We start from the raw sequence: 17048 nt of genomic DNA on the forward strand, positions 1-17048 counted from the left end.
GGTTGCTATGGTAACCAAAAAATGACAAGGTTTTCATGATGGGAATATCTGTGGAAAATTAAGTTTTTCAAAAGTTGAATACTTAAAAACGCAACAACCCGAGATATTGTATGTCATATCAAGTTGAAGATATATCCCAATACTATGAAATAATAAAAAAAAAATTGGTAGTCGGATGTCCCAATTTTTTTTTTCAGAAATCAAAATTCGCAATTTTTTCAAAACACTTTCAATGGATTTTCGCACGTTTTGGCAATTTTTTTTTTAATATTACAACAGATATTTGACAGTTAGATACCAAATTTACAGAAACATAGTACTGTACGATAATCTCTACAAAATGTATGACTTTTTTACAAAACAATAGGAAAAGAAATCTCCATAGCAACGAAATTTATACCCTAGCAACTGACTTGACTGGGATCAGCAAAACATGAAACATGTACCCAGGAAAATAAAGCCTCTCAAGTGGAATATTTGGGTCATGGCATACTAATCAACTGTCAACCCTGTTGTACTTACCTATCATATAAGTAATAATAAGTATCATTGCTGTACAATGTCTCATACAATATAGTCAAAATGTGGACCAAATACGCGAAAACTTCACCATATATAACGAAAACCGAAATTATATGTCAAAATGAGGCAACAACCCAAAGGGACTCCAAAGCTCTATCTACTGGCTAATTTTCATTGCTATACCATGTTTGTTATTCGTTATGAACCTAAAAACGAGAGGTAGTGTCGGTGAAACACAAGACTACCTTATACTCATTCACATGAACATAAACCTAAACATCAGCAAGGCTCCCTTGTGAAAATGTAGCTTAAAGCATCTTTATATTAAAGTTTATCTTGTTTTACTATCAAAGATCAATCAACTGGTCAAATATCAATGCTCACTAAAAGTATCAAAGATATGAACATAAAAAAGAGTGTTCCATCGAATATGTGTGTCTCCTGCGGATGACTTATTTCAAAGTGTGACAGACAGATGGACTGATGGACAGACGGTCAGACTGACAGACGATGCAGAAGTGATCCCTAAGTGTCCCCTTGCTATGCAGGCGACACAACTAGGCACCACTATAGCATATCTGGTATCTGATTCTGAGACTAAATGTTTTCTGAAGTGTACAGTCAAATATTTTACAGAGATATTTTGCTAGAAATAATTATAAATGTTCTTCAGTGTACATTTATGCACAGTAAACAAGAAGTATGACACATTCGATTTCAGATATTATCTATGTTAGTCTAAGTTTAAGCAAATTCTTTCATAACCATTTCTTTCTTTATCATGTTTATCCAACCAACTAGAGCTAGAGCAGTACTAACAGGACAAATGCCCCCCCCCCCCCCCTTATGGGGCAACATCACTCACTATCAACAGTACTATACGATGAATTTAATCAGTTACTCAAGCATAAAATGAAGGTCACATGCAGCATCCGCCACATTCATTTTACACAGCAGTCATAGACAAACCATGCAAGCAAGTTTGGTTTATATACCACTTGTAATAATGTGGGAACAGACATAAAAGCTGTACTTTACCAAAGTCACTAAAGCATAAAATGTAGGTCACTTGCAGCATCCGAAGCATTCAATGGACACACCATCCACAGACAAACCATCCATACAAGGTTGGTTTGTATACCACTTGTCATAAGCAGGAACAGACCTAAACACTGATTCGCTGAACGTATCCAAGTGTTGTCCACAGACAGATAGACAGATGGACAAGCAAACAGGGTGATTCCTATATCCCCCTTCCAAAAAATTTGATATTAAAATCTTTATTTTAGTTAGAAAATGTATTTTAGTTCACTGCTTTAAGAGCCACATCAGAAATCTGATTCAAATTGTTCATGTTCCCTTCAGCTGTCAAGTCATTTTCTTCATAGTCAGTGTTAGACATCTGCCTTTTCTTTAACGAAAGTCTGCTAAAAAAACTTGCAATTTGAGATGCTGAGAGAAAATCTCCATAGTGGAAAATTCGTTCACCATTGTCATTTTTTACACTCCTCATCTCTCGTGCCACTTCTTCAGGTTCACATTTGAATCCTGTTGATTCACCTTGGTTGAATTTCTTGGTCATAAAGGATTTTTGAGTTTCAGTAAATCTTTTGACTTCTCTCTTTTTTTTAAGAGCCCATCCTCTCTCCAAAGTGCTCACACCTGAAGAAGCATCTTTTGATCCATTCAAATTTGGACCAGTAAGTCTATTTTCAATTAGGATAGCATATGAAAATCTTGAGCGATCCTGCAAGTCCATTCTCTCAACTGAAAAAGTGTGGTTTCCTGTATCTAAGTGGTTACACAAATGGCCGTATCTTAAAAATGTAGATATGCATCCATCCTCTGGACAGGTGAATACATTGCTGCAGTCATCTGCACACGACAATTCCACCATTTCTTGGTTGCTGACATCTATACATGAAGATGCTGTTGCATCTTATTCTTGACATGTGGGTGATGAAGAATCTACGTTTGTCTGTGTTTCCATGGGTGAAGATGTTAATGTGACCTCAGATACAGACTTAGGAGTAATTTCAGGGATTACCCAATTTAAATTAATTCCTGCAGTGTCATAATTTATTGTTTTGCCTTTTCCGATCTCATACTGCTTCCAAGCAGTGAAATTTCTGTTGTCATAACTGAAATCAAAAAGCTGACTGATGTTTTGTAATTTCAGCAACACTTTTGGTGGTTTGGAAATTGGTGGCAAAGACACAATAACTTGAACATTGTTCATCTTATTTTCAAGAGCAGCCTTGAAGTCACTGGCATTCAAGACATTATTTCCTTCATTCACAAATCTTTTTATGTACCATTTTATATGAGCAGCTTTTCGATCACAAATTGATTTACCGCCTTGTGGGTCACAGAAATCCATTCGTTTTATATTCATATCATTTCTGTTCATTTGGTTAATGCAAGGAACAACTCCAATGCCATAAACTGAATGGTAACAGCCAGCATTGTCAGACCGTACATAAACATTCTGTATTGCTGCATTAAGATTCTTTATTCGACCCAGAGTATCTTGCAGAATGGCAGCTGATGTCATTGCATCCTGATTTGCAATATCAAAAACATGAACAAAGGTAGCTGATCTTAAGGCTTCCTCTTTCCATGACAGAACACTGATATGCCATGACAGCCCTCTTTTAGCAAACCATTTTGCTTGGGATTCTCTGAAATAAATGAGCAATACTAAGTTACAATGTATTTACATTACAGTCAAAGACACTGTAAGTTTGTCACTTGAAATGTTTCTCAAAATCTCATAAATTTCTCAAAATATTGTAACAAGAGACCCTTAAGTTGCCAATGGGAACCCACCCCCTTAGGTCCTGGGCAATAATCCTGAGAACAATGATGCAATTTTATTTTACAACTGCAGAGATACGGTCTGGACAAACAGATGATAGACAGACAGACATGGTAATTTCAATGTAACACCACCACCCCCAAACTTGTTTGTGGGGGAGGGGGGATAAAATGAAGCACTGTCTTACTTCTAGATTGAAAACAAATTTTGAGCTTCACTCCATGAAAACCTGATCACTTGCTTGACAATGAACGGAATAAACACGGATACATGTTTGAAGTGTGTTAGTTGTGAATAGAGAAGATTTTTCACACAAAACCTGCTCTATGAAGGGAAGAATATCATTCCAATTACAAACTCATTTCTGAGGATTCGCTTTATCATGTGGAACTAGAAGTTATTAGTTGGGACCATAAGAAGAAAGTGGGTATGAAAGTGGGACAATTTGTTAGAAATTATAAAGGGGTGAGGGTGCTCAGCTATATATATAAATATATAAATATATATATATATATAAAGTATGAGCATGTGTGGAGTAGAGGAAAGCGGGGGTGGGGGGGAGTCTCACGTATTCAAAATGATAAGTGTTAGGGACATTTGGTGATGGGGGTGGCAGCTCAGCTATGGAGGCAAGGACAGTGTTCATATGAAGTCTGAAATCTATTGGATCAAAACTGTAACCTGTATCCTGCTTATAATGTATTTTCATGCAAACACATACACACAGAGAGACAAATCCAAGTACCCATGAACGCTGGCATTACAATATCCCCCTGCAACCTTGTTGTGAGGGGATAGTGACCTATGAATTACAAAAGAAAAATTACGTGAAGGTATATAATCAGCCTAAAAGTATTGCAAAACCCTGAGAAAATACCTGTATTGTAGGGGAAGGAACTTCATAGCCCAATCTCTTTCTAGAAGTGCTTCATGAGACTTCATATTTTCCAAAATATTCGTTCTTGCTCTGTCTTGGTTTACTGTGCGAATAATGTGCATTTTCCATTCTTTTATCAACTTCACACTCTGCAAGTAGATAAGTGTATCACATTAAGTTCTGATTTTGTTACATGTAACATACATCTCCCTTTTATAAATTAGGTTATCTAAAATTCAGTAGCAATGTAAATAGAGGTAATGAATATCTAACACTGGATGTTCTTAGGTGTTTGATTCTGGATGGATGTGCAAATTTTCCAGGAATATCTAATACCCTAAATAAAACTCAGCAGTAAAAAACACCTTGTAAGTTTTACCCCACCTCTCACTAGTTTGCAGTGACAACTCAGTCAGTGATTGGTTCATAATAGTCACGTGAAAGCAGTGTGTATCTTTTATCTGGTCACCTTCAACTTTATAAACTGTTACCTTCAAATGAATTGTGAGCATATTGTGACATCACTTTATTTCCATTGTTTATTTGACGTCACAGCAGGTAAACTTCAGGCGGCAATAATGAAGCAATGACAAATTTTTAAAAGATGGTAAATGTCAAAATAGTCATCGGTGGGGTAAAATCGGTACCTAGTCATAGAGTGACCAGGAAGAAACCTACTACCCAGATATCATCCCGTACTTGGTCACTTGACAACTAGGTACGTAATAATACTGGTACAACTCAAATATTGATTTTTATGTTCTGGTTTAAATACCTCTGCAACTGTATATTGAATGTCATCTTTCTGGTCATGATCAGTGAAGTTAACCTCATGGCAACTAATTGCTCCCTGTAACTCATCCAATAGACTGGTGATGCCATTGCATTCATCACAAACTTTCTGATGTGAATGGTCACATGCTTTTGAATAAGCAGTGTCCTCTGATGACAGGGCATGAGTACAGCAGTGGTCAGGTATTTCAGAGTTCTCACTGATGTGCAACTGAAAATAACAAGAAGAAATTGTTTGATTTCATCTTCTGAGTATGTGAGTGAATAATAATTCATACAGAAATCAAAACACAGAGAAAAAATTTCTGACAATTCAAGAAACCTTTACATGTAGTGAGCACCATTTCACATTTGTCTTTGTATGTTATCAGAATCAAACTAGAGCTGTCCCCCAGGACAAATACCCCGCCGCAACAAAAGTTAATGAGGCCATGACCTTTGACCCACAGTCATGTACTGATCCTATATTGAAAACAACTGCAAAGCATACTTTGAGTCAAGAAATTATTTTCATACACAAGGACAATGAGAGCTTGAATTTTGACCGACTGACCCTAAAATCAATAGAAATCTTAATTGGATCACAGTGCTTGCAGAAGAGAAGTTGAAAATGTGTCGGCCAATCAGAGGCCATGCAGCAGCCAGCTGTATCTGTTGATGGCTCAGCCCAAAAAACACAAACTTCTTAAAGGACTTGGGTACTTGCAAAGGAGAAGTGGAAAATGTGAAAAGATAACAGACAACAGACAGACGATGCGCTATGACTTTAGCTCACCTGAGTCGAAGGTTTAGGTGAATGTTGGTAGTCCCAAAGTTAAATGAATCTACAGCAAATCTACGATTTCATCTGAAAAGTTAGTAGTACCTTGTATTGAACTTTTAAGTACTGCTTTCCTTCATTAAGCATGCCAGTCATCTTCTCTGACCATTCGTGTCCTTTTCCAAGCTGACCTAATACTCTAACAACGTTTTTGAGGTCATCAAAAGCCTGGCTTCCACCAGCGGCAAAATTATCAAGTCCTCTCATTGACTTCCTGATACCTGGTTCAACTGCTTCCAAGATCCTCATATATGACCTTTCAGAAAGAACATTTCGAAACTCTACTTCCTCACAAAACTTCATATATAATGATACAGTTCTAGTCCGTACACTGTTCAGAATTATTTTGGGAACATTCAAAGTTATTCCTGAAGAGATTTTATATGAACAAGTACCAAATGGTGAATCAGTCATTATTGCTGGAGACATTATGAACTCTAAGAAATGTTCTATCTGCTCCTTTGTAGCTTTTTCTCTTGTCTGTGATCTATTCTCTATTGGCATGCCAATGCCGTTGATCGCAGCATGCTTACGAGCCGCAGTATACTTGTATTTTGACAGAGATGGTATGTACTCCTTAATCTCATTGTAACTGTGGTCCTCCACCAATAAAGAAAGAAGTTGTCTCTGAGTTCCCTAGCTGGTCATGCTAGAATAAGCTTTTGAAATAGATTCAATAATGCTTGTGTCTTCGCTGTCTGGATTACTTGAATAAATAGCCTTTTCTAACAGAGCCTCTTGGTTAGGGGCGATGATAGAAATGATGTTGTGAATAATATCTTTTGATTTTTTTAGATAATCATTCTGTGTCCTTTTTGATGCAGATTCAAAATCAACAGTTAGTGTTTTTTTTATTGGACTAACACCTATGGCATCAAGAAAAGTATTCAAGGCCTTCCTTTTACGTAATGGACTATCTTCATGCTCTTGAGAATCCTGCCATTCAGATGATAACTGACTTCCAAAAGGTGTTGGTTGGGAAAAGTTGTCGTCTGTAGTTGATTCCACCTACAAAAGAAAGATACAAAATAAATCCAACTAACAACTTAATTTAAAACAACTTCATTTTTGGCACAAATGTTACTCATGCTGAGACAGTGTTTCACGACCCTGAGCCAAAGTCACACCTTCAATGTCAAGGTCAAGGTCAAATTTGATGAAGTTTTCTTGTCAGGTCTGTATTTCTATATGCCTCATGGAACAGCTTCATACTTGGCATACAATGCTCCTCATGATAAGGTGATGTGCCATGACCCTAACCCAAGGTCAGACTTTGATGCCAAGGTCACAGTAGACTTCAATGAAATTTTCTTGTCTGAAATGTATTTCCTACCTGCCTCAAAAGAACAGCTTCATACATGACATGAATGTGCCTCATGATATCATGGTCCTTCACAACCTTTGACTCAAGCTCAGGTGAGCAATATAGGCCCATTTTAGGCCTCTTGTCTGTCTATAAAATATGAAGTTCATAAGTCAAATGGCTTTTGAGTTATCGCGTCACAATCCTTTCAAGTCTGAAGTTTCCAGGACAAATAGCACTTGAGTTATCGCATGACAAAGAAGTGGATGAACAAAGTGATTACTATAGGGCTCCCGCATCTTTGAGTCGGGGCTCTTATGAACAAGCTGATGCTCAAAGTAATTTTAAACAACTCAGTACATGTAAAAAATTCAGTACAAACCTCTATTTGTTCCATATGCATTGGATCTGCTTGTACTTCATGGTCATTTGGTAGTTCACATTGCAGCTCATCATCATCATGATTCTCCTGAAAGTATTTCATATCTGTTTACAAATTTACATGACATCACAGCATATAGTGGCTGATACTTTATAATAAACAAGCTGATGCTAAAAGTAATTTAAAGCAAGATAAGTTTGTGAAACAGTATGCCCCCAGCAGCAACAAATTTAGAAAAGCTAGTTTTAGCATAAAGGTCAAGGTCTCAAGGTCACTGACCTTGGTGTCATTTGAAAGAGCTTCATTAGTGGAGAATGCATACCAAATATGAAGTCTCTATCTCTCACAGTTCAAAAGTCATGGCAAAGGTTAAAGTTGACAACAGATACACAGACAGGACAAACAAAAATATGCCCCTGCTCTTTGGGCATAATAATTCAGTACATGTAAAAATTTCAACACAAACCTTTATTTGTTCCATATCCATTGGTTCTGCTTGTACTTCATGGTCATTTGGTAGTTCACATTGCAGCTCATTATCATCATGATTCTCCTGAAAATATTTTACACCTGTTTACAAACTTACTTGACCCTATAGCATATAGTGGCTGAGATATGATACAAGACATTTAACTGGACAGAGGGGATACTCCAAATTAGTTCTTCTCAACTTTGTTGACGTGAAATAACTACAGTGTTCAAGGTACATGTGTCACCTGCATTCCTACTGACTCTAATATTTACCTTGACCAGCAAAAGATATTATCACAAGAAATCAATATGTGAAATATCAACTCCCTGTATCACTTCCCATGTAAAAGTTATGGTCAATGTTATCTTTTAAAAAAGAACATCATATCTCCATTTTGTAACTGCAGAAAGGTCTTGTCACAAACAACACACAATTGAATATAAGTATCCAATCACACTTTATTCAAAAGTTATGGGCTGTGATATCTACAGTATGACAGACAGATAGACTGATAGACAGACACCTTACAAAATTATCACTAAGTTTGCTATGCTTTGCAGAAGACACAAAAGTGCCATTGTTTTGGAGAAACAAGAGGCCCATGGGCCACAGTGCTCACCTGAGTAACTTTGGCCTTGCTGTTTTTCACCTGATTTCTCCCCCCCCCCCCCCCCCGTAGTACTTATTGTGGCCCAGCCCTATCCCCAGGGGTCATGAATTGAACAATTGGAATCTACACTTCCCCAGGATGCTTCCAAGTAAGTTTCAGCTTATCTGGCCCAGTGGATCTTGAGAAGAAGATTTTTAAAGATTTTTCCTATATATTTCAATGTAAAACTTCGATTCCCTATTGTGTCCCCGCCCTATCCCCGGGGGTCATGATTTGAACAATTTAGAATCTACACTATCCCAGGATGCTTCCACATAAGTTTCAGCTTTTCTGGCCCAGTGGTTCTTGAGAAGAAGATTTTTAAAGATTTTTCCTATATATTTCAATGTAAAACTTGGATTTCCTATTGTGGCCCCGCCCTACCCCCGGGGGTCATGATTTGAATAATTTAGAATCTACACTTCCCCAGCATGCTTCCAAGTAAGTTTCGGCTTTTCTGGTCCATTGGTTCTTGAGAAAGAAGATTTTTAAAGATTTTTACTACATATTTCAATGTAAAACTTGGATTCCCTATTGTGGCCCCGCCCTACCCCGGGGGTCATGATTTGAACAATTTAGAATCTACACCACCCCAGGATGCTTCCACATAAGTTTCATCTTTTCTGGCCCAGTGGTTCTTGAGAAGAAGATTTCTTAATGACCCCACCCAATTTTTGTATTTTCTTGATTATCTCCCCTTTGAAAGGGATTTGGCCCTTCATTTTAACAATTTAAACTCCCCTTTATCCAAGGTTGCTTTGTACCAAGTTTGGTTAAAATTGGCCCAGTGGTTCTTGAGAAGAAGTCGAAAATGTGAAAAGTTTACAGACGGACGGACAGACGGACGACGGACAATGGGTGATCAAAAAAGCTCACTTGAGCTTTCAGCTCAGGTGAGCTAAAAAGAAATTGCAAGGATATCCTGGTTTCGTGTAAATATTACACTCTTTGTTGTCACCACTTACATTACATTTTGTACTTTCTTCTTGTTCCATTTCTGCAGAAGCTGTTACCATTTTTTGTACCAGTTCTTTCCTGCAGTTGGTGCATACTCCTGCAAAAATTATGAAAATGCAAAAATTTTGAATGCATGCACAAAAATTAATGAAGCAGAGCCTCCCTTCTTTCTGCATCAGCACAGTCCAGGAAATACATTTACTTACTTTCAAACAAAAGACATGATAGAAAATAATATTTTACCAAAACAGACATACAAACTGATAATTTGCTTCAAGATACACAATACAACATATTTGCATGTACTTGTCTGTCAGACAAAGGAACAGAGAGACAAGGTGATTGCAATAAAATCCCTTTCTTACCAAAATAAGTGTTTGAGAACACGAATGCCCCTGCTAAACACATGCTCAAGCATTGAGACAAAGTGATCCCTACATGCTTCTGCTGGCTAACAGCAGGCATAATAAAAATGCATTATAGTGTAGTTATACTAAAAAGAAAAACATCAGCAAACCTGAACCAATTTGTATAAGGACATCATGATGTTTCTTGAGAAAGAATGATTGTTCTTTTGTAATGGTTCCTTTTGAATTGCTCCGGCTCTTTTTGGCACATTTCCATCCTAAGGAACACATCTTGCTTGATCTCCACCCAACCCCAAGAATGTATCTATAATTCAAGAACAGTTTAAAAATAATTAACACAAGCAATCTGGAATGCACTTGTGTATATGACATTTTATAAAGGCAAAAATCATTATAATGTTGATGTAGGGCAACATATCAAAATAAAATAAACAAGTGTTTTAGAATACAATATATATTGCATGCTCAAGAAGCTTGTATATTTACCAGAAATTACATACATAATACATGTAACGTATACAAATGTATAGTGTAATACCTGTGTTTTGGGCAGATGGTAAGTGTTTCATCGTCCTCATTCAAAAGGCCTGCCCTCGTCTTTATTAAGTCACATTCATTTTGTATACTTCTGCGATTGATGGAAAACTTCTGCAGATGTGAATCTACAGAATTTTGGCAGCAGGTCAAGGGTAATATTTTTTCGGGCCAAGTCTTCTTGTAATCAATCAGTCCACATCCAGAGGTTGATGATGATCTGAAACTGCACACAAACTGAGTCACACCTAGAAAACAATACACAACTATGATGAAGATCAACTATTTTTACAAAATTTGAATTGAAAATCCGTTGAAAATTTTTTTAAGAAAATTCGGTGAACTAAAACACTGATATTAAAAGTCATGAAGGGCTCCATTGGAAAATTTCTGATAGAACAAAGTATAGTTTTTGTGGAATGTGGTTTTTGACAAGGTCTAATTGTGATTTGAGGCTTGATCTTTGACCTCAAAATGTACCGATGTCTTCCTCTCATCACCCATGATGAATGTGTGACAAAAAACCACTAAAGATGATATAGCCCATGGTGAAGCTTTAGTTGAAGTGAAGAATTACCTAAACATATAATTCAGAATTTCAAGGTAAAGATCAAATACCAAAGTTTATGTCAGATTTGAACATGCCATTCAGTAGATTTCATCAAGGTCTATTTACATGTGATAATTGAAACTAATTTACCTTATGGTTTTCTCACAAAAGAGCTAAATGTAAAATTCAGAAGTTCAAGGTCAAATATCTAGGTCAAGGTCAGAAGTGAACATGCCATTTAATAGATCTCGGCACGGTCTATCTACTTGTACTGTTTGAAACCAATCAACAAGTTGGGCACAACACCACAAATGCGAGAGTATCCCAATTGCAAGGCTGTCACTGTTTTGCAAGATGAATTTCAACAAAATTTGTCCGCTTTATAATAAAAAATTAAATGTCCGAATTTTGTTCTCCAAGTTATAAAGGCTCATCTTTAGGACATACTGAAAAATGTTTACAAAAAGCATTCATGCATTTCATGTACAGTTTTCGCGATTATAGCTGCACATGTTCTGCAGCTGTAATCTCGAAAACGGCAAATTTACAAATGTTCTTCTTTTGTAAACATTGTTTAGTAAAGAAATAATGTATCACTTTTAAACATCTATCGGGATATAAATACAGGTTGGTCACATTATTACTTATATTTACATTTATGACTTATTCATATTTTATATTTTCCTGATTACAATATTTAACGCGTGAAAAATTTTATTTTTCAAACTCAACGGCACGTACTTGATCCATTGATTGTGCGTCGACCTTTTATGATGTCACTGAGAAATTATGTCGAATGTTTATGACGCGAGGAACCGTGTTTATAGGGATATAGATACGCGTTGCTCTTAATAGTGTTATACAAAAGAAAACATTTGCAAATGTAAATATTATATCATAAACATGAACCCTTTTAACTTTGAGATCAAAATTAGGAAATTTATTTTTTTAGTACTTGAAAAACTGACAAATATGGCTGAAATTCATCTTGCAAAACAGACACATGCAGTCTCACATTTGCGGAATAGTCTCGTATTCAGCAATTGTGCCCAACCTGATCAAGGGCGTAGGAGGAATAGCACCCCCCCTCCCACTTTTAGGGTCAGGAGCAAATTTTGAAACCAGAGTTGAGTCTGTTATCCTAGTTGCCCTCCCCCTTTTCGAATCAATATTAGCCACCTAAAGTTTTGTCAACTTGTTGGGTGCTGATATCTTAACATCGTATTTTGGTGTACTGGATCTGGAATAACAGACTGCTGTTGTCGAATGCAAATGAATGCTATACTGTACAGGTAATGAGGTATACCGGGTATGACTATGAATTTTATGAAATATTGTTTGAAATATTACTTGTCAATAGAACAGTAACATACAGACATACAGGAGTGGAAATCTACCAATTTGACCTTATCAGTGATTAATGAATATGCTCTAAATAATATAGTCCGAAATATCTGGCGTTTTCCAGGCTTTTTGATATTTTATGTGCCAGGAAAACGTCAGAACCAGCGCAATTACAAAAACTGGAAATTTCGCCGTCTCCAGTCAGAGTTGATTTTCCATACCTGGGAACCGAATTAAATGCCATTGTCACAATTTATCAGTGGCACAATGCTTCTAGTACTCGACAATATCGATGAAAAGAAAACATCACTCATCATTCCGATACAGGACTTGAAAAAAAAATTTTTAAATGTGTAAATGCACGAAATGAAAACAAATCTCGAAAGTCAGATAAAATGTTTCCATCGGATTATATATTTTATAAACAAACCATAAAAACGATGTTGGTGAGTACTACAAGCATTGTACTATTGATAAATTGTGAGTTTGACATTTCATTCGCTTTGCAAGTATCGAAAATCAACCCGAGAATGCCGCCTCTGGTTGGAGGCGGGGAATTCCCAGTTTTCGTAAAGGCGCCGGTTCTGACGTTGTCCTTGCACATAAAATATAAAAATAGTAAGAAAGACAGGAAAACGTCAGATATTTCAGACTATAAATAATACTTTTCAGTCACTTACAATCGCTTGATGCAGTCATGTCCTCTGTAACCGCACAAAACCTGCTTACATCTTCTTCGACTTCTGCTGCAACTCCAACTTTGTGTTAGTCATCAGCAAGAGAGTTCCACAAAGGGGAGATAATCTGTTTACGCGCTTTCATATTTATGATACTTTCTAAATCAAATTATTTGCTGTAGAGTATCCAACTACCTTTTTTTATTATTGGATTTATAACTTCAAAGCTCATAGTTCCTATTGCATGTATGATTATGATGGAGTTTGGTTGCGTTTTTGCATAAAATATTTATAAAAATTATGCTGATTTTACAGCATTTGGTAGAAACAAAGCAAAGTAGGCCCCAATGCTTTAAAATAAATATGGGAAAAATTAAATCTGCCTTATATATTGAAATTAAGAAAAACATAGTTTAATTCTGTAATTAATTTTGACAGGGTTATCAATAATCAAATTTCCCACTTTTCAAGCATTTAAATCGCCGTTGCTATGGTAACAAGAAACATGTGACCCAAATAACTCATGTTTGAAAGGACATTCATCTATGCTTCCATGCACCCAAATATTAAAGCAAAATAATTTTTTTCACATTCCACTCATTTTATATACAATACTCAATGGTTACTGACACGGCCTCTTAAAATCTTAAAATCTGAAGAAGAACAGCAGGGCTAAAGTAAGTTGAGCATTGTGGCCCATGGGCCTCTTGTTAGCGATTTTAGGGATAACTCCATTATTTAACTTTGGTTATATTTGTGATTGAATTCTTTGCGACTTCTATTTTAGCATTTACAAGACCATTGCTAATAATGCCAAAATTCAATACTTGCTAAATATTCCCATTATATGGTATTGATTTTTTTTCTTCAGGAAACCAGACAGAAACATGTTGTGATGTTGCCCAGCTGCGTACCCTTCAATCGAACATGGGGCTTCCTCAGCAGTTTTTCTTAAGATGTCCAGCATGTTACAACAACTTCCTTAACCTCTACTGTTACCTGACATGTGGTCCCCATCAGGGCAGGTTCTTAGGAATCAATGGAACAGCTGCTGGAACCAATGGCACATATGTTAAAGCAGTATCTTACTATCTGACAAATGAATATGCTCAAGGAATGTACAACTCCTGCAAAAATGTCCAAATGCCTTCGGCCAATGAGAAAGCACTTAGCATTTTCTGCGGAAGACCAGCAGCACAATGCACGGCACAATCTTGGCTCACCTACATGGGTTCAACAGCTAATGGCCACACCCCATTTGGGATTAATTTTGTAATTGGGGATAAAAATGTCACAACACCCAATGCAACATATGTTCCCATGAACTATACCATCACACCATGTAACAAGCAGTACAAGAATCGATCTGCATGCAGTTGTCAGGATTGTGAAACATCTTGTGCCCCGGTACCCCCAATTCCACCACAGCCTAAGCCTTGCACAATCCTGCATATTGACTGCTACTACTTTGTTTTTGCCATGATATTTCTGGTCTTCAATCTTTTCTTCTATATTTATGTCATCTGCTACAATGTCTTGGTTCGAAACTCCTTGGGAGTTATGGATTCGTACTCACGATTGGACAGTGATGATGAAGATTATACAGGGACTTTCTGTGTTAATGGTGACAAGAAGAAGAAAGCCAGAGGTGGATCGCAAAACCAGAGGTCAAGTTTACCAAAAGTATCACATGCAGACATCAACTGCCTGGAGAAAAGTGGCTCCTGGATGGAGTGCAAATTAGAATCTTTTTTCCATGCTTGGGGTACATTTTGTGCAAGACATCCAATTCTTATAATAGTAGTGGGTCTGACCATAGCTGGTGCTTTATCTGCTGGGATTGCTGTCTTCAAAGTGACCACTGATCCGGTCAAGCTCTGGTCAGCCAAAGATAGTCGTGCAAGGACAGAGAGAGACTACTTTGATTCTCATTTTGGGTACAGTGTAGTTTAATTCAGGTTTATTGTAATACATATATACTTTGGTTTCATCAATTTTCATGAGGATCAAATTTCCTGGAATTGTCAAAAATACAGTGTTGTAGATATGGAAATTTGTGAACAGCTACCCCTCAAATTCTATGGTTGGTAAAATTTGTACTTCATTGATCACCTAATTTTGTGATCTGACTCAAGCTTGAAAACAATAGGTGTTGATGTTTAATGAAAAATGATGAAACTACACAATACTGAGTCTAAATAGATTTTTTTTTCATTGCGTGTATACCCTATACATATGTCATTTAGAGAAACTTGCACTTTTAATTTTCAAAAAAAAATTCTTTTGTTAAATTAAGTACTATATCTTTATTACGGTAAGTGTTATGATAGACATATCAACAAACCCTTATTAAACATATTACACTTTATATTTCAAATCTTATGAAATTTACTTGAACAGGAAACTTAAGTATATATATTTAACATTTGATAGACATACTTACAGCCACAATGTTATTATAAGTGTATGAAAATGGGAAATTAAAGTACAAGTTTTGTATATTTCAGGCCTTTTTATAGAACAGAGCAAGTAATTATAACTCGCCCCCATAACAACACTGTTGTCCAACATAAACTTCCCCCACCTTCAGAACAGATTGTCAACTATACCAGCTTATTTGACAAGGAATTTCTTCACTTGGTAAGAGTCCCGAATACTGTTTTCCAGAACTTTATTTTCTCGTAGTTATGTGAGACGGTGGGCTCACCAAAATTTCATTCTTGTGTATATTTTCATTAAATTATATACAAATAACCAGAATTCGTTAAAACTTTGTCTTGCTTGTACATGTAAATGCCAAATAAGTATCTCACAAAAAATTTAGTGTTGTGAAAATTTGTTGAGATACAGTAAGTTTGTACATTTGAGTTTGAGTTTATGATAATCTGAGAAAACTTTTTTCTATAGTCATCATTCTGTCCTATTTAGAAGATTTTTTTACAATGCTGAGATTTTTATCTTTTGTTCCCCCTTGAAATACCTGTATTGCTCGTACGATCTTGTTTGAATATTAATGAAGAATACTCTAGTTCACCAAATTTTTGTGAAACCTTATTTTTGCAAGATAATTTATTATTTGGTATTTGTAAGTGAGAAAAAAAGTTCAGGAACTTTGGATATTATTGCATATAATCTTTAGTAATTCAAATGTATGCAGGAATGAAATTTCATGAACAGGAGGATTGTTGCATATAATCTAAGTAATACAAATATAAGCAAGAAATTTCATTAACAGGAGGTCTCAAGTAATTACATGAAAAAGTTCTTGCGAATAAAAAATGATTAAAAGTAATGACTTTTTTGGCTAAATCAGAAAACCAGTAGTATGACTGCTTGTAATAAATATGATTTCTCACGTCGTATCCAAAGTGCACTATTGCACAATTTGTGTTTATTACATTTCAGGTTTTGGACCTACAATTGGCCATTGAGAATATCACGGCAGAGTACAATGGTGAAAAAGTAACTTTAGAGGACATTTGCTTCCAGCCCTTATCTCCAGACAACACAAAATGCACAATCCAAAGCATTCTGCAGTACTTCCAAAACAACCATTCAAACATAGATAAAGTCAAAATGGATGAATATGGCTTCTTTGTGTTAGCTGACTACCTTGATCATCTAAGATACTGCTTGCAGTAGGTCTTTTCTTTTCAATTAGTCTTAAACTCATTTTTTTCTAAAAAAAGGGGGGGGGGCAATGGAACCATACTACATGTTACATATAGCTCATGTTGCCTTCAACTGGATTTTATTCTGTGTCAACAATGTGAATAAGTTTTTATATATATGCATGTATTACCTGCCATTTTAAGTGACATCCTTTGTTTCACATGACTTGTATTCCTTTCAGAGCACCAGCATCAACACAGGACACCGTCGGATTAAATATGAGCTGTCTAGCAGAGAGTGATCAGCCTATTTTCCCGTGGATAGCATTGGGAGGATTTGATGGTAGGTATACCTCTGTGAAAGCTTTATCA

General features: G+C 36.3%; 1 protein-coding gene and 1 long non-coding RNA gene across 2 annotated transcripts in view; one reads left to right on the forward strand and one right to left on the reverse strand.

Moving 5' to 3' along the window:
• Positions 1-17048, forward strand: part of LOC133187470 (NPC intracellular cholesterol transporter 1-like) — a 37185-nt gene that overhangs the window by 7487 nt on the left and 12650 nt on the right. Inside the window, exons 3-6 of the mRNA XM_061322862.1 lie at positions 13937-15002; positions 15573-15705; positions 16471-16703; positions 16919-17019. Coding sequence (XP_061178846.1) covers positions 13937-15002; positions 15573-15705; positions 16471-16703; positions 16919-17019 — 1533 coding nt within the window. The remainder of the gene's footprint in view (positions 1-13936; positions 15003-15572; positions 15706-16470; positions 16704-16918; positions 17020-17048) is intronic.
• On the reverse strand, positions 1034-1959 carry LOC133202614 (uncharacterized). Its single transcript, XR_009723272.1, has 3 exons — positions 1709-1959; positions 1317-1336; positions 1034-1260 (listed from the first exon to the last, which is right to left on the reverse strand). It is a non-coding gene; the product is annotated as an uncharacterized LOC133202614 (long non-coding RNA).

The sequence above is a fragment of the Saccostrea echinata genome, unplaced genomic scaffold (genome assembly GCF_033153115.1).
Source record: "Saccostrea echinata isolate AGI-Se365-2 ecotype Australia unplaced genomic scaffold, CSIRO_AGI_Sech_v1 ptg000001l, whole genome shotgun sequence".
Classification (NCBI taxonomy): Eukaryota; Metazoa; Mollusca; class Bivalvia; order Ostreida; family Ostreidae; genus Saccostrea; species Saccostrea echinata.